The sequence below is a fragment of the Zalophus californianus genome, chromosome 8 (genome assembly GCF_009762305.2).
Source record: "Zalophus californianus isolate mZalCal1 chromosome 8, mZalCal1.pri.v2, whole genome shotgun sequence".
Lineage (NCBI taxonomy): Eukaryota > Metazoa > Chordata > Mammalia > Carnivora > Otariidae > Zalophus > Zalophus californianus.
Window position 1 is genome coordinate 44456685 of NC_045602.1, and position 24267 is coordinate 44480951.

Consider the following 24267-nt stretch of genomic DNA (forward strand, 5'->3'; position numbering starts at 1 on the left):
CATGTTTTCTTTGGAAAAATGACTATTCAAAAAGAAAAGTTTTGTGTATGTGGTATTGAGTTATATGCATTCTTTATATATTTTGGCTATTAACTCATTATCAGATATATGATTTGCAAATGTTTTCTCCCAGTCAGTAGGTTGCCTTTTCATTTTGTTGATGGTTTCCTTTGCTGTGTAGAAGCTTTTTAGTTTGATGTAACCCCACATTTTTTTAATTTTGCTTTTGCTGTCTTTGTTTTTGGTGTCTTATCTAAGGAATCATTGCCAAGAACGACGTCAAAGAGCTTACCCCCTTTATTTCTTCTACAAGTTTAATGAATTCAGATCTCACACTCAAGTCTTTACTTCATTTTGAATTGTTTTTTGTAGATGGTGTAAGAAAAAAGTCTAGTTTCATTCTTCTGCATGTGGCTGTCTAGTTTTCTTAACACTGGAAACTATCCTTTGTTGAAGATACTATCCTTTCCCATTCCATATTGTTGGCTCTAAATGTTTATTTTTGCAAAACCAATAAAAGTCACTTAATTATTTGTCTTCAGTTGTGCATTTCAAATCTCAAAAGGGTAAGAAAATTTCTGATCTCAAAGCAGGAAGAAAAAAGATCCATAAAGAAAAATCTACATAAATGCTACACTATTACTAAAGATATTTAAATGTCATGCCAAAGGGGGAAAAATGAGAGTAAATTCACAAAAATATAATGGGGTAGATAGTAATACAATTAGCTCAAGGAGGCAGAAATGCTATTATAGAGTAATAAATTCATAGAGAGGAAAAATATGCTCTATCTCTTTCTTACTTTATTCCACTCTCTCTACTCAGTGATTGGTGTTAACTCATTCATTCCTGCTACTAGCATTTGAGGAGGTCCTGGTTTACAAGCACTATGTCTGGCTAGGGACCCAGAGAAAAACAAGACAAGCCATCTACTCTCACTGCTGAAAACTTCTCTACTGTCTCAATTCCCATTTACTAATAAAGCTACAATGATCAACCTCACCATATATATACTTGACTGGCTTCATAAATGATGCTGCTTAGAGGTAAGCATGAGTTCTGATTACATGTGCTGGAGGCTGGCCTAAGAAACACTTTTTAAAGGTCTAAATTTGTTACATTTCCTTCACATCATATTACTTAAGATTTTTTCTCTCAGGGACGCCTGGGTGGCTCAGATGGTTAAGTGTCTGCCTTTGGCTCAGGTCATGATCCCAGGGTCCTGGGATCGAGTCCCGCATCGGGCTCCCTGCTCTACAGGAAGCCTGCTTCTCCCTCTGCCTCTCTCTCTCTCTCTCTCTCTCTGACTCTCATGAATAAATAAATAAAACATTTTTAAAAAAAGATTTTTTTCTCTCAGGTTTCTCTTAGATTTTTTTTCTCTCAGGATTTCTCCACACCTCCAACATGACAGACATACTTTCAAATATCCCGTTTGTTAGCCCAGAAGATTTGGCATTTGTCAAAAGGGTGGAATTTTAGGTAACATAGGTAAAGGTGGAAAGACATTTCTGGTATAACTACCTTGCTCAGATCCCTTAGCCCACACTAAAAAGCAGAATGATTCTCCTGTATATTGGGAAAGTCTACTCAGTTTCTGGGTGCTTACTACCTTTAATAATAATCTTGCGCATGTTTGTTTTTATAGTTTGCTGAGAACTTTTCTAGACATTATTTCATTTGATCTTCCTTACAATGTCATGGTGAGTGTGAGAGGTGTGGTTTGTGGGGAGAGTATCATTTTATTTGTTGTATAGATGAGGAGAGGAAAATGCCAGAGTCAGGACTTCAGATTCCAAGATTAGTGCTCTTTTACTTAAGGTCCATGTGTTTATGAATCTGGCTATTCAAATTCACAAATCCTAATTGGACAAAGGTCATCTTTTTTTCTATCCTTTACTCCCACACCTATTCAACCACCTTCCAGCATTTTCACCCCTCATTCACTGCTTACCACAAAAGGGGATCTAAATTTAGATGCCTGGATATTTCATTCTAAGCATGTAATATCTGTCATTGATTAGCTGGCACTGAATAGGTGTAAGCTGCTGGAATCCACTGTGAGACAGTCAACAGTTGCATCAGATAAGTTCGCCCAGCAAGGACCCTTAGGAGGCTTATAAAATGCTGCTCAATCCCCCACAACTGCATAGATAATTTGGAGAAACAATCACTGAGTGGATTTGATGGCAGATTAACAGCAGAAGCCTATAAAAGGTGTGTGGTTAAAGAGTTTGAAGGAAGATACAGGGAACAACTCTCCAAAACCATATTTCTCTCTGATGGGGTCAATTCTACATACCTGCCCCAGTGTAGTAGAATTTGTACCAGGTAAGATCATCTGGCCCCATACTTGCAAATTCCCTGCCATTCTACCTTACAGCAGAAGTCCTGTGGGTCTCAGAAGAATCCCCATTGTAACTACAAGAGCCCCAGGGAGGAACCTGCTGAAACTCACCATTTCCCACTCCAGGTGTTAGATGAGTGCCACTTCAGTTCACTTGAGCAGGATGGGAAACGAGGGGAATAAGATGTTGTTGGGTAAAGGAAGAGGAATGATGGGCCCTTACTTGATGGTTCAGATGTTACTTATAAATGAACCTCTGAAGCTTCTGACCACTTGTGGTCATTAAGGAGCCCATGACATTTTCTAAAACGGAAAACCATTCACCATGCTCCTCTGCTCTATTCCAATTATAGATAACTGTGTGCCTCTGAGCTAACTTTGTGCTCTCCGGAGTTCTGCCACCATATGCTATACTTCTTTGCTTCTTGTCTTTAACTATTGCACAGCATTGCATTTCCAACAGCTGCTGAATTTTTCCCTAGAGGGACTTCGTTTCAGACAGAGGCCCAATGATTACTCCACATTTCCAAGTGTGTAGAAATCCTATAAAATGACACTGGTGCTAAAGATGTTTCAGGGAAAGGCAAGAGACTGAGAGAGATTTAAGGTCCCTCAGTTTTTCAGGGAAATCTAGGCTCTTACACCATATTTGTTTTCTCTCAAGCAGACTTACTTCTAGAGCAAAGGTTGGCCTGCTTTCCGGCGAAGGGGCAGCCAGTATATATTTTAGTCTTTGAAGCCAGTTGACCTCTTCCATGGCTACTCAACTCTGCCATTGCAACACAAGAACTGACAATACAACTTCATTTACATAAACTCTGGCAGAGAGCCAGATTGGGGCCACAGGTAGTAGTTTGCAGGTACCTGTTGTATAGAGTTTCATCAGTGGATTTTAGTCTGATAGCATTCCACTCTGCCTATATCACTATGTTGCATCGCTATTGCAATTCCCTGGCTATTTCAGGCTCCATTCACCCATTGCTTACTTACAGCTGATCATCTGCTGGACCCACCTGCTTAAGAAACTGAGGAGGCTAGAGATGGCCACAAAGAGCCCCCAAGTGGCCAGTATGACTGGTATTATTTGACCAAGTTGATTTTTCTTCTCCCTTTGCCTCATGTTCTGCTGGAAAACATAGGTTATTCCAATGGTCTCGAAGCAATTCCTTTTGTAGCAGGAGCTTTGAGGCAAGGAATTAAGAGGAAAGGTTAGATGGAAGTGTAAAAGTTGTTGGCTTTTCCCCCAAATTTTGGGAATTAGGAGGATATCTGGCCAGGTTGCCTGACCTGTTTGACATAGGTGCTCTAACCTGGACTAAACTCCAAATACTGGTATTTCTCCCTAATTTGGCAAGAAAAAAAACAAAAACAAACAAACAAAAAAACCAAAAACAAAACCACACACAAAAAAACAGAAAACAAAACAACAAACAAACAAACAAACAAACAAACTGAAGGTACTTCAGCCAGTACCATGGACAGGCTAAACACACAGAGAATGCGCCCAAAGAGCACCAGGCAAGCAGGTCGCTGTGGTGATATGCAGACACAATGCCTAGTTGATCAGTCACAAGTGATCCACTTTCAACTAGTTATTATGGCATCTGTGGATACAGCCTCAGGGCCACATTGATCTAAGCCTGCAGATTTCAAAGGAGGGGCTGAGGGAAATCTGCTCAGTCAGGCAGGCTTCATTAGTGCGGACTTCTTCCTGCCCCTGCGACTCTGTGCCCCGCTTCTCCTTGCTCAACTGCCCAGACCTCCTGGCTTGCCATGACTAAAGGTGCTTTTCAGCTTTTCGGTCACCCTCTTTACACAGTGGTAACTTAGAGCACAGCTATTTAAGGCAGCCTAATCCTTGCTAAAATTAAAGGAATCATAAAAATATAGAAGTCCTGCCTTTAACAGTTAAGAGGATTGATACACTCAGTGACAAACCAGGGAACTGTGGAATGGTAAAGGAGGGGCTGAGAGTGGTTATCCATCCAAACTTCTCACAAGCACCTATGGTTGGATCAGATGGAAAATCTCCTCCGAACACCAAAGTCTTCAGGACAAATCGTTCTCCTTTAAACCTGGAACACTACGGCATAATCCATTCAACTGTTTCCCATTTGAATATACCAGGCAGGTCTGCTAGTCTCCTGATCTGCACTTAATCAGATATCCCCCAGCTAAAATGAAAGTCCTTTACTATTTTCACCCTTATAATTAATTAGAAAAATAATTATCAGAATCTCATTCATGGTTCAGTGTCTTGCATTGGGCTGGACACAGATATGGATGGCTAAAGGAAGAAATAAAATGGTGATTATATTAAACAGGAAGCCTATTATTATGATTATTATTGAGAATCTCAAGACTCATTAGTAATTAATATTTACCTGACACTTGTCCTATTAAGGGAATTTTAATAAAAGCTATAAACTAAGACCAAAGTGAATCAACTTTAACAATTACAGTCATTAAAAGAACAGGTTTCAGAGTCAACCCACTTGGGTTTTCTAACTTAGGAGTTCTGTATCAGTAAGAAATTTAATTTTATTTCTGGGACTTCAATACTCTACTCTGAAAAAAGAAAAAATCTTTTGATAGTAATGCCCCCTCCACAGAATTGTTGTAGGGACAGTAGGTGAAGTGTTAAGGAACTCTAAACAGAGTTCTTTACTGGACTTTTATCTAGGTCTTAACCATAGGCAAAGTAAAAAAGAAGAAAAAGAAAAAGAAACCAACATCAGTTTTGCTGAAAAACCCAACATCAATGATTGATAATTACAAAATCACTGATCTTAATTCAATTTCTAACAACTAAAATTGCTGGGTGAAGGGATAAGCTCCAATCTCTAAATCGGAGGGTGATGAAGGGGTCTTAAGGAGGTTCAATAAAAAACTTTTGCACTAGAGGGGTGCCTGGGTGGCTCAGTTGGTTAAGTGTCTGCCTTCCACTCAGGTCATGATCCCAGGGTCCTGGGATCAGCCCCACATCGGGCTCCCTGCTAAGCAGGGAGTCTGCTTCTCCCTCTCCCTCTGCTGTTCCCCCTGCTTGTGCGCTCTCTCTCTCTCTCTGTCAGATAAATAAATAAAATCTTTAAAAAACAAAAACAAAACTTTTGCCCTGGGGAAAAAAATCTTCGAGGCAGCTTTTACCTCTAAGAGTTATGAATCCATAACTACTGAGTCCATATTTCCTTTTTCAGAGATAGTTAAGAAGTAGCTCAGAAAATATTACTGCTTTTCTTTCCTGTCTCTCCTTCCCTCAATTCCTACCTCCCAATTTTTGGGGTAACTGGAAATCTTTGTACACATGTAATATAAAATCAGTATTGAGCTTTTAAAATAAGCATTTAAAGAGACTATATCTTTTTTCATGAAGTTAAAGATAGATGTGATTTTTTTTTTCTACCTCTGTTTGGGGGACATTCTTTGTTGAGACAATTACATTTCTTGGCATTTTTTTTTCTGTATATGAAGGAAATTTTCCATGCTCCAGTCTGACAAAAATACCTGTTCTGGGTACAGTTTCCTGAAATGTGGCACCATATGTGCATCAGTAAACATTATGTGTAGAGTAAATTAAACTGAGCCTTATAATTAGGCAGTAAGGAAATTACCATAGACCTGAAAGAGTAAATCAGCAGTATTAAAATGCTCTCCTTTTCTCTGAAGCACTTCAGAGTACCATAAAAAGCCCATGTCATTGTGATAAATATCAAGAAGAAATACATTTGGAGCAAGACAACCTAAAAGACACCACAATTCAAATAGGTCTTCAAATCTAGAGTCCAAGGTGTCAGCTCATAAAATTTAAAAGTCAGCCCTTTTGCCACTAATGTAGGGGGAAAAAAGAAAACCACCTGACATTGAGACTTTTGGGGGTGGGGAACTTTCTCATAGAGCAGGTGCAGTAAAGACTTTAATAGACAGAAACTCTGGAGCAGAGCCAAGACTCAGGAAAGATTCACCCATCATAAACAAAATAGCAACACTGTAAATAAAAACAGGATCAGTACTGCTGTTTTCTTCCAGCTTCTGGTAACTGTCCTGTTACTGATCCTATCTTTATTTACAGTGTTGATAATTTGCTCATAATGGATTTTTTTGCATTAATTTCTATTTTCTAAAATACTATAAGAATATTGTTTATCTTGATTACTGAGTTTTTTGGTGTTCCCTAAAATTTTGTACCTGAGGCTAGTGTCCCACTTGCCCTGCCTTTGTCTTGACCCTGAGCATGGCATAGTGAGCAATCAGACAGACCATCCATCTCTAATCTTGGTCCACGAGGAGAGAGGGCTCAAGCATGGATTCTCTTTCTCTCTAAACAGATATTGTATCTGTGAGGTGGCGAGGTCTAGCGGAGGCTCTCATAGAGGAGTAGAGAGAAGTTGGAGGGCTTCACAGTCCTCAGATACATCCCCCAACAGATTGCAATGAGGTCTGAAAGTTCCCACTCTTAGAAACAAAGGCAGAGGAATTCAAATCTGCCAGAACATCATCGATTATCTGGAAAGCTTATTACGGTACAGAGTTTAACGTGCCACCATATGTACATGAAATCAAAATCTCCCAAGATGGAGCCGTATGTCTGCATTTCAGTTGGTTCTTGAGCTGACTTTTCTAAAGTCAGCCCAGCAACAGGAAACTTCTGGATTAAGGCATAGAAGTTCTCTATTAAAATGCAAATAGCTATTTTATCACAGTGTAAGTGGACTTTTTTTTAACAAATCGAGCTGTTAAAACAGTGGAACCAGAGACATGAGAGTTTAGAATGGAGGGAAATTGATGACTATGACATTTCTTGGGTGCCAAGGCTGCATATGGGGGAGTCTTCCTTCTTTCAACCCCTGTGTGGTATAAGCTTACTTTATTTTGGCAACTAGGATATGTCCTGAAGAAACAAAAAATAATAACACTTGGGAATAGGTGAAGTCACATAAATAACTTAAAATCTACTGTAAAAAGTGTCATAATAAGGGTATTTTAAAATGCTCCAGAGCCTACCGGATAAGCCCTGTTTATAGGAACTGGATAAGGTTGTGATGATAAGGTGACATTTAAACTAAGCCTTGTAGGAAAAATTGTGAATTTTCCGGGGGGGGGGGGGAAGGAAGAGAGCGCATTCAGAAAAAATTGTGAATTTTCTTGGGGGAAAAAAAGAAAGAAGGGAGAGAGGGCATTCTAGGCAGAAGCAAGTGCAAAAGCATGAGGATGTGTGAATGCTGACTTAAATTGCTGGAGCTAGAGTGAGCTGAAGGCAGGAAGCCTGGGGTAGAGGGGAGTGGTTGTGAGGCTGTGACCATCATTTTTATGAAAAGCAGTTAAGCAGTGCCAATGGGAGTGGATAGAAAGGAATGGACTGGACATGCACGTAGGAGTTGAAATCCACCAGACTGAATGACTGATAGGGATTAAAAGAATGATAATGGGAGGAGCTTTCCTCTTGGAAAGTTAATTACAGCGGGAAGCACACAATTGTGTAGGGTGGGGGTGAGGTGAGGATTTGGCTTTCAGGTATACTGGAAATTTCATTCAGCCAAAAAAGACAAATATTGGTCAAAGGCATATAAAGTAAATAGATGGACATTATAAGCAACATCCTCGGGGCGCCTGGGTGGCTCAGTTGGTTAAGCGACTGCCTTCGGCTCAGGTCATGATCCTGGAGTCCCGGGATCGAGTTCCACATCGGGCTCCCTGCTCAGCGGGGAGTCTGCTTCTCCCTCTGACCCTCTTCCCTCTCGTGCTCTTTGTCTCTCATTCTCTCTCTCTCAAATAAATAAATAAAATCTTTAAAAAAAAAATAAGCAACATCCTCTTCTTCACAATTTTCTACCCAAGCAAAGAGCATTGTTGAATTCCCTCAGCCTTCATTAGTGACATTCACCGGAGCCAGCAAGACACACAGTGATCCTAGGGCAAATGGGCTGCCAGCAGGGCTGGTGGCCACAGCAGGAAAGGCAGGGCCTGTAAGTAGATAACTCACTTTCTAAATTTCAGATGTATCCAGCCTCCTTGGGAAAGGGGAAATTAAAGAAATATCAGCTGCCCTGGTGGAAATTTCTCCTTGGAAAACTGATGCCGGCAGCCATTTCAGGTAATAAAAGATAACGTCGGCAAGGAGGGGTCAAAGGGAACAGATATATTTGACCACAAGTTGACTGCAATGATCCACTGAGTATGTTCAGTCAGAATCAAGGCGATTAGCTGTAATCATCAATTCTAGAAATACTTCAATTCAGGCCGTAGTGGCAAACTCTTGTGCAACATGCTTCAGAATTATCTCCCTTGCAGTGACAAGTTTGGATAAGAAATCCCAGCCTAAACATAGCCTCCAACAATGAATATGGGCCAACTTCATTTAATCAAGATGAGTGTTCTGGTAAGCTAAAACAACATTCTTAAAAAAAAAAAAAAAGTTCCTTGTTTAAATCATCGTTGTTGAAAATCTTCCAGAATTTCCTGCTGAGGAATTTCATCCTAGACAATATGATAAAAAAAAAAAATTCTTTTTCAATAATCCTATAGCTGATTGTCCAGTGTCAGGGTTAAGATTCTTAATGGTATTCTCATTGCCTAGAACAGGAGAAGGTATCAGAGATTAGACCAGCTACAGATATTCTTTTGAATGTGTTTTGGGACTCAATCATTGCTACTTATCCTTCCCCTTCCCACTTTTCCTTGACTTCCAGGCCCTGGAGAAATTAGCAGAAAAGAACAAATCAGTAGCTGAACCGCATGATTGAGCATTTTCCTATTCACACATATGTTATAGATCCCTCCACTCGGTACAGTGTGTTATTTGATTATTCAATGTTGATCAAGCTACTGAATTTGTTCTGTGATCTAGACTTGCTAATGAGGGAGAGGTCAAGCTTGGTGCCCTATACAAACTGTGTTAATGTGTTAGTAATCAACTATAGGATGGCTCATAAGAAGAAATTAAATCACTTCATGACTTGAACAATGTCTACATAAGGGAAGAGCTTGCCCATAGTGATATTTTAAGAACTGTTTCCAACTGATGAAATCATGCACTTTGAACTTGTCCTAATGAGTATTTTCCAGGAGATAAATAAGTATGTGGTGCTCTGACATTCAGGGCTGTCATATCAGGATTTTCCTAAGGTAGAGAGATGGCTTGAATATATAACCCATTTTCAAGAGACATGTCAAAAGGATGGCCTTTCACAGTGCTCTTGAGCCCTCTGCTACCTCTGTGCTTCTCCTCCTTGCTTTTTTGATTCTGATCTTTGGTGCTTCTGATGCAGTTTGTCTCTGTCTGTCTCTAAGTTGTTTATGTTCTGTATTTCAAATCCCAATCACTGTATGATCATTCTCTGGTCTCCATATTTCTACAGAAGCAAGGCAATCTGACCTAGGGAACAAACTTTAGGGATTATTAACTCTGCCATAGGTTTTCAGTGTGAAGAACATTAACCTAAACATTTGGAAAAAGTCAATAATTTGTTTTATTTTTTTATTTTATTTTATTTTTATTATAACCATATAGACAGCCTCATGTGCTTATGAGGAAAAGCAGATTTAAGTCTGGAAATAAGTGATTTTAAAATGTTATCTTACAATGACTCTAAAAATAATTGGCCCCATCATGAGCAGATGTAAGAAAAAGAAGTGAATGCCTTAAAATTCCTTTTTTCTGTAAATGTTTTTGCAAAATCTATGATTCACACTTTGAGAAGCCAGCTACCTAAACATAATAGCATTTTTTAAAGAGGACCCAGTGAACCATAACAGCTGGAAACCTGAGAGACAATATCATAATGCAACTAACATCATTTTTTTGACATTCACTGCAGATTTTTTTTTTCTGTATATAGTATGTACATGTCACCCATCCCAAACCCTGAAGTAGTAAATGTGCTGTTGAAAATCATAAAGCACCTTTATATATTTATGTTAACCTTCCTTCTTTCCCAACTGCATCCCCCAGAGTAGTTTGGTATATGGGTGACCCAAATGCATATGCTGGTTTGATGGAGGGGCAGGATGGGGAAGGGTTATGAGCAAAGACCCTACAGCCAGACTGTGGGGGTTGAAACCTTTATGTATCCATACTCCATGTGGCCCTGGATGCATTACTTCAATTCATCTCCGCATCTGTAAAATGGGCATGATGTCATCTCTTCTGTCTCATAGAGCTGGTATGAGGATTAAATGTGGTCCATTCATGTAGAGAACTTAGAAGAGTGCCTGGCACATTTTACGAACTCAATACCTGTCAGTTATAATTTAGTTTTCATTTTGTGGGCAGTGATTTCAGAAGCTGCTGCTGATTACTGCCCACCTTTAGTTATATTTCTTATATAAGTTCTCTATGGAGACAGGGTCTTGAAAAATACACTTTAAACATACCATCCAATGACGTTTTTTGCTTGTTTTTAAATCCTTTGTTACATAATCTATTCCATTAAGTGTTCATCCCGTTGTAAAATTAGTCTATACGTGACTTACGTTGTTAGTTGAAAGTGTTTTGATTGTAATAGCAAAATTAACATTTTTGTCAAGTTGACACTTACTGAATCTCATTGCTGGAATTATTGTGATGGCTATTAAGGGTGAAGGGATAAGAATTAGGCCCTTGATTAGTTTGGGGAATGAGAGAGTTGCTAAGTTTAGCAACACCCTAACTTGTTATGATTATTATTTATTAGCTTCTCATAGGGAAACATTTGGGTCCTGATTTGCTTATCAACTTGGAAAAAAAAAAAAGACTAATAACAGGACCAAAATAATAACCAGGCTAGACCAGCATCCCTGTAAGCTTAGAGAAAATCAAGAGACCACGTCTAGAATAGTTCACAGGGGGCACAGAGAAGGAGGACAAGCTGGCAGACACAGACTGGGTCCTCTCTAAAGGATGGGTAGACCATGTGGGCTACTAGGTACCCAGGCAGGGAGTCAGCCAAAAGCATTTGTTTTTATAATGGTCTGATTCCAGAATCACAGCAGTGACAATAGCTCAGACATGGGTATACTTCTGCCCGCAGCTCTAAAATTAAAACATAATGCTTAAAGCTGGCAGTTATAGTCCCCTAAATCCATTTTTAATTCCAAACAAAATACTCTTAAGAGGATTCTGCTCCACCACTGCCCACTCTCATGGGTTTAATTGGCAAGATGGTTCTAAGCCAATCAATTTTAAATAACACCCTGGGGTTCCTGCAACCTTTTTCATAATTTGTGACTCCCCATTTCTTTGGGATATACTGTCTAAAGAAAGGGGATCCACTTACTTGAAAATCCTACTTAAACAGAAATCCTTTTTATTCAATTACTCTTGATTTTTTTCAATTATCTACAAAAGTCTACTTTTTTTTTTTTAATTAGGGAAGTCCAAGATAATGATCATGATTGACTTTATTTCTTTTTAATTTGGTGACTAGAACTTTGCAAGACTCCAGGGCCACCCTTCTGAAGGACATTGCCCAAACTTAGGGTTTTGAGGAAGAAGCAAGAAACTTGAGAGTGGAAACTTAAGGAGAGTCACTAGAAATGTTTTTCTTTGCTTTCAGCTTTTTTTTTTTCCATTGTGATTTGATTGCTCTAAATATTGTATACAGGATTACATGTGTACAGGGAAGTGGACATGGACACTGGAGGGTTTCCATTTAAAATCTCTTCTAATAAGGTTTGTCAGAACAGAAAGTGTTTAGCCACAGGAAAACATTCATTTGAACCACTAGCATTCAGGGGGCCACAATACCTTCCTACTATTAGATACTAAGACAAAACCTTGTTAATCCAATTAACTACCTACCCAAATCTAAGATGAAGGTCTACCAGAGCCAAGCTAATCAGAATTGTTGCATGTTCCATTTGTGTAAGTGCTAGGTAGCTTCTGTTTAGATCAGAGAAGCTTTTGTACCACTACAGGTGTACATGGAGAAACAGAAGAGATGGAAAGAAAGACAAAAATATCCCAACATATGGATAGGGATGGAACTGACAGATGGGAACCATCTTAGTTCTAGAAAGGCAAATTGGGAAAGAGAAAGATGTTTGAACCAAATTTGGGGATGTGGTGTGAAATTATGCCATAACTTTTGGATCTTAGTATCATGAAACAATTCTCTTAATCTTTATTCCTCTCAATCTTTGGGAAAGGTGAGCAGAAAAATAATTCTTTTATGCATGGAATGATTTCAAAGGATGACATACTCCTTCCACTGCCATCCTAAAAGAAGTTCTCCAAGGAACTTGTCACCAAAACATTTCAACTTTTACCATAAATTCCATCTACAAATTTCACCACTATCCTCAGTTAAAAAAGAGTAAACCCTTTTCTGAGAATTTTAACACCAGAGTAAAAATTACTTTATCCACTCCTTCCTAATAAGACATAAAAAGTTGCTATGATAGGTCCATAAGCTCAGAGAGCTGAGGTTGCTGGCTCCTGAATGTAACAGAATGGTCTCTACTAAAACCAAGAGATTGAGGAGGTGAGAAAACTCAGTTCATGAATTTTGCCTGGTTGACAATCTAGCCAAAAAAAAAGGGCCTAAAGAAGATATACTCCCACTGCTTCAAAATCTGTGATCATCAATCAAGCATTAGGACCTGTGGCATAGGAAATAAATGCAGATTTCTTTTGCACTCATTCAATCTTATACAGCTTATAGAGAGCTTACAGATTTGGTTTGGCTCTCTACTTTTATATATAAGAAATGAAGACCAAGAGATGGCAGATCCATAGTCACACAGCCAGTTCAGTGGCAGAGCTAGAAGTAAAACCCTGGCTCCGGACGCCTGATTCAATGTTTCCCATTAACCCCAGTCCCAATTCCTACTACCCGTATCATTTCATAACAGACGGGGATTTGAATGAAGAGATGGTCTAAAAGGGCAAAGAGACCTGGCCAAATATCCATCTGGTACAGGACAATGTTTTATTCTCCCTCATTTTAAGGTAAAATAAAAAGCAAATGCTTCCCCGACAAGGACTTGTTAACTGGGTAAACTAGACTCTTCATATTCCAGAACTAATTGTGATTTTTCTGGAGGACATTAGCTCAAGCATGCCTACAACCTACAGGTGATATCCTGAAGGGAGCCCAGAAGCTTCCCAGTAGTAATTAGAAGGGGTGTCTTCCTCTCATTCAAGCTACTTCTAACATGCTCCTTAGTCATTCTTGCCCAGGCACCTTTCTAATCCTGTCTGTACTTGACACATAAGAGCAGTGAGTGCTAGATGCAGCCATGCCAGTCCAGCTCTTCCTGCTGCACAAAGTAAGGCTCTTGCTGCCTCAGGAAAGTGGTTGGTTCTAGTGACTAACACAATCAATACTTAATGAATGAGACGGATATATGCAAAAGCTACCAGTAGGAGACAGGATGCTGCTCAGGCAGAAATCAAGAGGGGGGAAAAGATGGCGGAGGAGTAGGGGACCCTATTCCAACTGGTCCCTGGAATTGAGCTGGATATATACCAGACCACTCTGAACACCCATGAAATCAGCCTGAGATGTAAGAAGATAGATCTGGATCTCTACAAACAGAATATTGCAGGTGGTTGGTTTCGAGGTACGAAGCAGGGAGCCATGATTCCGTGGGCAGATATCTGAGGATAAATGGCAGCGGGAGGGAGCCTGGCTGTGGGAATCCTACACCGCCAGTGAGCAACAGCCTCCTGCACTGGGGACGGGGCACATAATCCCAGACCAGTAGCAGCGGGGAAAGAACTTTAGGGCAGCCCCTGAGACAGGGGTCGTGCATGCGAACTGGGAGTGGCAGGCGGTTTTAGAAGCACAAAGGGCAGAGATGTGCCCCGACCTGGAGGCAGGACTGGGGGCACTGCGGAGGGGCGCACAATCCAGGACGCTGCAGTTTATAGCAGCACAGACAGAAACGGAGATAGTGTGGCCTGGAGAGCTCACTGAAGAACAGACTGTGATCTCTCTGCTCTGAGGCAGAGGGTTGGAAATGGTCGGTCTTTTCTGCTCTGACTCTCGGGAGAGACACGGAAAGCCACCAGGGAAAGCCGCCAGAGAACAAAAGCCCCTCAAACTGGTTCTCACTGAGCCCATCCCCCCGCCACAGGGAGGCAGGGCAACTCTGCCCAAACAGGGTTGCCTGAGTAACAGCGCAGCAGGCCCCTCCCCCAGAAGACAGACTGGGAGAACAAGAGGCCAGCAACCCTAAGGTCCCTAGAAAACAGGTGCATCTTGCTTGGGTTCTGGTCAATAATTTGGACTCTATACATTCTCTCAACCACCCATCAACAGAATGATTAGGAGGAGGAACCCCCAAAATAGGAAAGACTCAGAGATTATGACTTATGCCGCAGATTTCCAAATGGATGCAGATATAACCAAGATGTCAGAGATGGAATTCAGGCTAGCAATTGTGAAGACAATAACTAGAATGGAGAAATTGATTAATGGCAACATAGAGTCTCTAAGGGCAGAAATGAAAGCTGAATTGGCAGAACTTAAAAATGCTATCAGTGAGATCCAATCTAATCTAGATAATCTAACAGCTAGGGTAAGTGAGGTAGAAGAACGAATCAGTGACCTGGAAGACAATTTAATAGATAAAAAGGGAAAAGAGGAGGCCAGGGAATAACAACTCAGAATCCATGAAAATAGAATCAGAGAAATAAGTGATACCATGAAGCGTTCCAATGTCAGAATTATTGGAATCCCAGAGGGAGTGGAGAGAGAGAGAGGACTAGAAGATATATTGAGAAAGTCGTAGCTGAGAACTTCTCTAATCTGGGGAATGAAACAAACATTCGTGTCCTAGATGCAGAGAGGACCCCTCCCAAGATCAAGGAAAACAGGCCAACACCCTGGCATGTAATAGTAAAACTCGCAAATCTTAGAACCAAGGAAACGATCTTACGGGCAGTTGGGGGAAGAGATTCCTTACGTACAGAGGGAGGAACATCAGAATAACGTCAGACCTATCCACAGAGACCTGGCAAGCCAGAAAGGCCTGGCAAGACATATTCAGGGTACTAAACGAGAAGAACACACAGCCAAGAATACTTTATCTGGCAAGGCTGTCACTTAGAATGGATGGAGAGATGCAAGAACTTCCAAGACTGGCAGAAACTGAAAGAATATGGGACCACTAAGCCGGCCCTGCAAGAAATATTAAGGGGGGTTCTATAAAAGGAGAAAGACCCCAAGAGTGATATACAACAGAAATTTACAGGGACAATCTGTAAAAACAACGTCTTCAAAGGCAACATGATGACAATTAATTCATATCTTTCAATAATCACTCTCAACATGAATGGCCTATTTGCTCTCATAAAATGGCACAGGGTTGCAGATTGGATAAAACGACAGGACCCAACCATATGCTGTCTACAAGAGACTCATTTTGAACCTAAGGATACATCCAGACTGAAAGTGAAGGGATGGAGATCCATCTTCCATGCCAGCGGACCTCAAAAGAAAGCTGGGGTAGCAATTCTTATATCAGACAAATTAGATTTTAAACTAAAGTTTGTAGTTAGAGACACAGAAGGACACTATATCATTCTTAAAGGGTCTATCCAACAAGATCTAACAATTGTAAATATCTATGCCCCCAACATGGGAACAGCCATCTACATAAGCCAACTGTTAACCAAAATAAAGAGTCATATTTATTGTCATAACAATACATTAATTGTAGGAGACCTCAATACTCCACTCTCAGCAGTGGACAGATCATCTAAGCAGAAAATCAACAAGGAAAAATGAGCTTTGAATGATACACTGGACCAGGTGGACCTCATAGGTATTTACAGAATATTCCACCCTAAAACAACAGATACTCATTCTTCTCGAGCGCACATGGAACGTTCTCCAGAATAGACCACATACTGGGTCACAAATCAGGTCTCAACCGATACCAAAAGACTGAGATTATTCCCTGCATATTCTCAGACCACAATGCTTTAAAACTGGAACTCAATCACAAGAAAAAATGTGGGAGAAATTCAAACACTTGGAAGCTAAAGACCACTCTGCTTAAGAATGTTTGGGTCAACCAGGAAATCAAAGAACTTAAACAATTCATGGAAATCAATGAGAATGAAAATACATCGGTCCAAAACCTATGGGATACTGCAAAGGCGGTCCTAAGGGGGAAATACATAGCCATCCAAGCCTCACTCAAAAAAATAGAAAAATCCTGAATTCACCAACTAACTTTACACCTTAAAGAACTAGAGAAAAAGCAACAAACGATGCCTAAGCCACGTATTAGAAGAGAAATAATTAAGATTAGAGCAGAGATCAATGAATTAGAAACCAGAAACACAGTAGATCAGATCAACGAAACTAGAAGCTGGTTCTTTGAAAGAATTAATAAGATCGACGGGCGCCTGGGTGGCTCAGTCATTGAGCGTCTGCCTTCGGCTCGGGTCATGATCCCAGGGTCCTGGGATCGAGCCCCGCGTCGGGCTCCCTGCTCGACAGGGAGTCTGCTTCTCCCTCTCCCACTCCGCCTGCTTGTGTTCCCTTTCTCTCTGTGTCTCTCTCTGTCAAGTAAATAAATAAAATCTTTAAAAAAGAGAGAATTAATAAGATCGATAAACCACTAGCCAGACTTACCCAAAAAAAAAAAAGAGAAAGGACCCAAATTAATAAAATTATGAATGAAAGGGAAGAGATCACAACTAACACCAAGGAAATAGAAACAATTATTAGAAATTATTATCAACAACTATATGCCAATAAACTGAGCAATCTGGATGAAATGGATGCCTTCCTGGAAACCTATAAGCTGCCAAGACTGAAACAGGAAGAAATTGACAACCTGAATAGGTCAATAACCAGTAACGAGATTGAAGCAGTGATCAAAAACCTCCCAAAAAACAAGAGTCCAGGGCCTGATGGATTCCTTGGGGAATTCTACCAAACATTCAAAGAAGAAATAATACCTATTCTACTGAAGCTGTTTCAAAAAATAAGAACAGAAGGAAAACTTTGAAACTCATTCTATGAGGCCAGCATTACCTTAATCCCCAAACCAGGCAAAGACCCCATCAAAAAGGAGAATTTGAGACCAATATCCCTGATGAATATGGATTCCAAAATCCTCAACAAAATCCTACCTAATAGGATCCAACAATACATTAAAAGGATCATCCACCATGACCAAGTGGGATTTATCCCCAGGATGCAACAGTGGTTGCAATTGATGCAGAAAAAGCATTAGACAAAATACAGCATCCTTTCCTGATTAAAACTCTTCAGAGTATAGGGATAGAGGGAACATTCCTCAAGTTCATAAAATCCATCTATGAAAAACCCACAGTGAATATCATCCTCAATGGGGAAAAGCTCAGAGCCTTTCCCTTAAGATCAGGAACACGTCAAGGATGCCCACTCTTGCCACTATTGTTCAACATAGTACTAGAAGTCCTAGCAACAGCAATCAGACAACAAAAAGAAATAAAATGTATTCAAATTGGCAAAGAAAAAGTCAAACTCTCTCTCTTTGCAGACGACATGATACCTTATGTGGAAAACCCAAAAGACTCCACCCCCAAATTACTAGAACTCACACAGCAATTCAGTAATGTGGCAGGATACAAAATCAATGCACAGAAATCAGTTGCTTTCTTATACACTAACAATGCAACTGTAGAAAGAGAAATTAGAGAAACAATTCCATTTACAATAGCACCAAAAACCATAGATTACCTCAGAATAAACCTAACCAAAGAGGTAAAGGATCTATACTCTAGGAACTACAGAACACTCATGAAAGAAATTGAAGAAGACACAAAAAGATGGAAAAATATTCCATGCTCATGGATCGGAAGAATAAATATTGTTAAAATGTCTATGCAACCCAGAGCAATCTATACCTTCAATGCCATCCTGATCACAGTTCCAATGACATTTTTCAAAGTGCTGGAACAAACAATCCTAAAATTTGTATGGAATCAGAAAAGACCCCGAATCACCAAGGAAATGTTGAAAAAGAAAAAGCTGGGGGCATCACATTGCCTGATTTCAAGCTATATTACAAAGCTGTGATCACCAAGACAGCATGGTACTGGCACAAAAATAGACATACAGACCAATGGAACCAAATAGAGAGCCCAGATATGAACCCTCAACTCTATGGTCAAATAATCTTCGACAAAGTAGGAAAAAATATGCAATGGAAAAAAGTCTCTTCAATAAATGGTGCTGGGAAAATTGGAAAGCCACATGCAGAAGAATGAAACTCGACCATTCTCTAACACCACACACAAAGATAAACTAAAAATGGATGAAAGACCTCAATGTGAGACAGGAATCCATCAAAATCCTAGAGGAGAACATAGGCAGTAACCTCTTTGACATTGGCCACAGCAACTTCTTTCAAGATACATCTCCAAAAGCTAGTGAAACAAAAGCAAAAATGAACTTTTGGGACTTCATCAAGATAAAAAGCTTCTGCACAGCAAAGGAAACAGTCAACGAAACAAAGAGGCAACCCACAGAATGAGAGAAGATATTTGCAAATGACACTACAGATAAAGGGCTGGTATCCAAGATCTATAAAGAATTTCTCAAACTCAACAGCCAAAAAACAAATAAGTCAAAAAATGGGCAGAAGACATGAAAAGACACTTCTCTGAAGAAGACATACAAATGGCTAACAGACACATGAAAAAATGTTCATCATCATTAGCCCTCAGGGAAATTCAAATCAAAACCACAATGAGATACCACTTTCCACCAGTTAGAATGGCAAAAATGGACAGGGAAAGAAACAAATGTTGGAGAGGTTGTGGAGAAAGGGGAACCCTCGTACACTGTTGGTGGGAATGTAAGTTGGTACAGCCACTTTGGAAAACAGTGTGGAGGTTCCTCAAAAAATTAAAAATAGAGCTACCCTATGACCCAGCAATTGCACTCCTGGGTATTTACCCCAAAGACACAGATGTAGTGAAAAGAAGGGCCACATGCCCCCCCCGCAGTGTTCATAGCAGCAATGTCCGCAACAGCCAAACTATGGAAAGAGCCGAGGTGCCCTTCAATAGATGAATGGATAAAGAAGATGTGATCCATATATACAATGGACTATTACTCAGCCACCAGAAAGGATGAATACCCAAATTTTACATAAACACGGATGGGACTGGAGATTATGCTAAGTGAAATAAGTCAAGCAGAGAAAGTCAATTATCATATAGTTTCACTTATTTGTGGAACATAAGGAACAGCATGGAGGACATTAGGAGAAGGAAGGGAAAAATGAAGGGAGTGGAAATTGGAGGGGGAGATGAACCATGAAAGACTATGAGAAACAAACAGGGTTTTAGAGGGGAGGGGGGATAGGGGTCTGGTTAGCCCGGTGATGGGTATTAAGGAGGGTACGTACCGCATGGAGCACTGGGTGATATACGAAAACAATGGATCGTCGATCACCACATCAGAAACTAATGATATATTGTATGGTGACTAACATAACATAATAAAATTTTTAAAAATTCAAAAAAAAAAGAAATCAAGAGGGAATTTTATTGTAACTTAATGGATGGTATAACTCTTCTAGAAAGAACACTACCAAAGAAAGTGGAGCTCACCATGGAAACAAAATAAGGGTTACAAGACAATAGGGTTACCAGTGTAGATATAGCACTTTCAAGATAAAATGGGGTCCTGACCAGAGATTTTTTTCATCCCCAAAAATAGACCTGTCAGACTAATGATACCATTAGCCATTCAAATCATCCAACTAACTTTCCTTGTTTCGGTCCCCAGTTTCGCAAACAACCATCTGATAAGCCAACATTCCCCTGGTGACTTGGATCCCCAAAGGGAATACACAGGGTCAGAGACCTTAATTAGCCCATCAGATTAAGAGTTGTGTTTCTCATTAACCATCAGCATTTTCGTTTATTCATTTAAGGCCTTTGTAGTTGTGTTAAGTAAAAACCGGCAGAATCTAGAAAACTACAACCGGCTCTTTGTATACCTGGATCTGGAAAACTGAAAAACCAATTGTAGAAGGTAGTGAATTCACCAAGTCTCTACCTGGGAAGATTGTTTCTGGGCAGTTAGCATGCTGCCTCTTCAGAGGGTGTTTTCATCACACGTCTTGAGGCTGTCACATCTGTCTGCTCAGCAGACTACCTTGTTGATGAAATGCTTCTGTGTATATGTAGATGCTATGAAGAATAGCAACTTGAATGTTGCTCTAAGGCACCCTGGAAAAGGACATTCTTAAAAACCACCACTCAGTACCATGCACTTAATATAAAAAAAACAGTACCTGTCTCCTTAGGTCTCTTGTTTTCTTGGTCATCTTATCAATTGCAATGTTTAGAGGATCTCCTTTTTCTTTTCTTCCAGTCTATTAAGAGAAGAGAAACAATCTCTGGTTTAGAAAATTCAATGTTAGAGACATTAAAATTAAAAAAAAAATTTCAGAAACACACTTGACTGGTAGAATCCAAGCGAGAGAGAGAGAGAGAGAGAGGAAATTCTTTTCAATACACAGCTATTATGTGTTGGATTTCTAAACTCTAAAGTTGGTTTTCTCTGAAATAAAAATTTAAATTGCTGAAAAACAATATATTCTCAGGATGGTTTACACATATGTCCATACTCAACTTCATGCAAGTATGTTTTTTTCCCGCTCCAGACATTCATCAATTAAATAAACACAGGAGGTTTGCTTTTGCCTTCAAATACAAATGTTTTTTGCTACTCTCTTATGTAAGCACAGTTCTGAATAGAAAATGATTGAGAAAATAAAAACTAAATTAGAAAACATTTAAAATAAATCACCAGAATTCAGAATTTCATTCCAATATATCCTAGACCATATTGTAACTTCTGTATCAAAGTCAAAAGAGATGCTTTACTACAAAATATAGTGTTTGTAATTTCTGTTCTGTCATGCACTGGGATGCTAAACATGATAATAAGGAACCCACAGCTTGAAATCATAAGGAAAATGTCCCTTATGACTCTAAGAGGCAGAGGTAAAGGCAAAACAAACAAACAAATGAAAAATCCAAAAATCTCTTCTTTAATAAATTATTCACTTAGAAGTTTCGAAGTTTCACTGAATAGTTTCTTTTTCTCTTTTCTTTCCTTCTTTCTTTCTTTTTCTTTCTCTTTCTTTCTTTCTTTTTCTTTCTTTCTTTCTTTCTTTCTTTCTTTCTTTCTTTCTTTCTTTCTTTCTTTCTTTCTTTCTTTCTTTCTTTCTTTCTTTCTTTTCTTTCTTTCTTCTTTTTCTTTCTTTCTCTCTTTATTCCTTCCTTCCTTTTTTTTTAATGGCTATAGTAAAACAATTAAACCAAACAAAATAGAATCTACATTATCTTTTTAAAACCACAACAGGAACAACAAAATTCCCATGGATGGAAAGCTCTACATACCTTTATGGATGGCATTATCTTCCCTTTAAGAGAAAATTATTTTCAAAAATTTTCAAATATATTAAATTCTCTCTCCTTTAGTCAAACACCCTAGAGATTTATTTGTTTATGGTCCTAGTGGTGAGTCAATTCTTGTTCCATAGTCAAGTCTCTGTAGAGTCATGTAGGTCTCTATAGTAATTTGTGTATATGATGAAATAACAAGATAGTGTATTTTGAGGATCCATAGAAATTACCATTCAAGAGATTTCTAAATATTCTCTTCCAATGACAAAATCCTGGATACATAAAGCTGATATATATATACATCAGGTCTCTTTACAACTAGATTTAAATCAGTCATTTTTTCTGCAACTTGCTTATTTTTTTTCTGAACAAACATCTGATGTATAACCCTATATAGTTTTTACTAAAAAGCCAAAACCAGGGTATATGTCTGTATATTTTTAACCATCTAAAATCTTATAAACCCCCATATCTTTTCCACTCCCTAAACTCTTATTCTGACCCTTTCATGTGTTTACACTGAAGTTTATAAGTAGAAAGAGCTTAAAATAAAATGGTAACATTTTACAGTGTTAAAATATCAGTGTACAAATAGCTCTAAGAAAAGAAAAACATATGGAGAAGAACAATGTGCTGCATTATCTGTGGAGGGAAGCTGGTTATGCAGCAAGTGTGACTTTGGTGCCCTGTCTCCATATTCAGGTATGCCATAAGTGAAGCAGCCAAAGCTGCTTTTCTCTTTAGCTTTCTTCTTGCAAACAGGATGTTCGCCATTAAAATATGAGAAGGTGTAGCCCATGATCATTCTGAGAACCAGATTTCCTATGTCCTTTCTATTTATGATAGTAATAAAAACTTACTTTGAAAAACTACAGTTATGAGTTGGTTTAAAATGTGGCTATGAAAGAAGGAAACTGGATCACTGAACTTTTCAATGTAAAAAACAAAAAATCAAGACAGTATGAATATAAAAAATGATTACTAAAAAAAAAAAATAAGTGTTAGACACTGGGATCATTTCTTCCTGCCAGTGGCATCTCATTATTGCCATTTGAGAAATGAAAAAATAAAACCAGAACAGGCTTGAGATTAGGGAGAGGGCAATGAGGCACTGACCTCAGATATGACATTTAAGGGGGCACCAAAGAACTCAGTAATCAAGATAATATTTTAATGCAATATTTTCAAAAATCAAATTAATGCAAAAAAACCCATGTCGAACAAATACCAAAATTTTAAATAAAAACAGGATCCCACAGGGCAAGGATTAGGGTAAGGCAAGTGAAGTGAGTCATGTAGGTCAGATATTTCTTAATTTTTAAATTTAAGAAAATTGGGGATGGGGATGAAGGAGTGCACTTGTCGTGATAAGCATTGGGTACTGTATGGAAGTGTTGAATCACTATATTGTACACCTGAAACCAGTATTACACTGTATGTTAACTAACTGGCAGAAAGAAAGAAAGAAAGAAGAGAAAGAAGAGAAAGAAGAGAAAGAAGAGAAAGAAAGAAAGAAAGAAAGAAAGAAAGAAAGAAACAAACAAAGAAAGAAACAAAGAAAGAAAGAAAGAAAGAAAGAAAGAAAGAAAGAAAACGGAGGAATGCATGTATACTAAAAGGAGAATAAATCTCTGTTTACCTACAATTCAAATTTAACTGAGTGTCCTGTATTATTATGCACTAGATCAGGCAACCTTATCCGTAGGGGTAATAGTGATGCTCAAGATTATAACTGGGGTTGCTAAAGACACGTGTGGGAAGGCTCCATTGCCTCATTCTGTGAAAAGAAGGGCACCGTGGGATTCTGTATGCCATTTGGGATCAATAACCTGTAACTGCAAGGCATATGTTCATTAGATGTGAAGCATCATTTTGGTCGCTGTGAGAAATGCACAAAAGGTGAGATCTATGATCCTCATGCTCAAGGAGCCCCTAATTCAGGAGAGTAAAGCAGAATATGAAATTAAGAACACTAACAACTATGCAGAGAGACTAACACTGTTACAGGCTAAATTAGTTGTTCAAAAGAGGGAGATGATGCATTTGGGAAATCAAGTAATCTCAGAGGAGTGGGGGAATTTAGCTACACATTAAGTGTTCGGTAAGATCTGAATAGGAAAGAGAGAAGTACTTGAAGGGAGGACAGGGTGGCAAAAAGAAAGTCATCCAGTCAAGAAACAGCAAACAAACTGAGGGTTCTAGAGGGGAGGGGGGTAGGTGGATGGGTTAGCCTGGTGATGGGTATTAAAGAGGGTATGTATCAAATGGAGCACTGGATGTTATACGTAAACAATGAATCATGGAATACTACATCATAATGTATGGTGATTAACGTAACATAATAAAATAAAATTAAAAAAAAAGAAACAGCAAGGTGGGTTCTAGGAGGACAGTGAGCAGAATGGTGCCAGCTTTTCTTTATCATATAGAGGGATAGGTTTGACAAACTGGAGAGAAAAACTACTTTTATAAGAGCTTCTTTATAGTGTAATTACTGCCAACTATATTTGATCTTCAAACTCAGAGGATATCTGGTGACATTAGCATTCCACGTCACTGTGTTGTCAGGATT

General features: G+C 39.1%; 1 protein-coding gene across 9 annotated transcripts in view; it reads right to left on the bottom strand.

Annotated features, from left to right (window-relative positions):
• The window catches only part of CTNNA2 (catenin alpha 2), a 1086060-nt gene that overhangs the window by 246959 nt on the left and 814834 nt on the right, over positions 1–24267 (bottom strand). For all 9 annotated transcript variants that reach the window (XM_027622203.2, XM_027622199.2, XM_027622200.2 and 6 more), the window contains one exon: positions 20576–20656. In XM_027622203.2, the coding sequence (XP_027478004.1) occupies positions 20576–20656 (81 nt within the window). The remainder of the gene's footprint in view (positions 1–20575; positions 20657–24267) is intronic.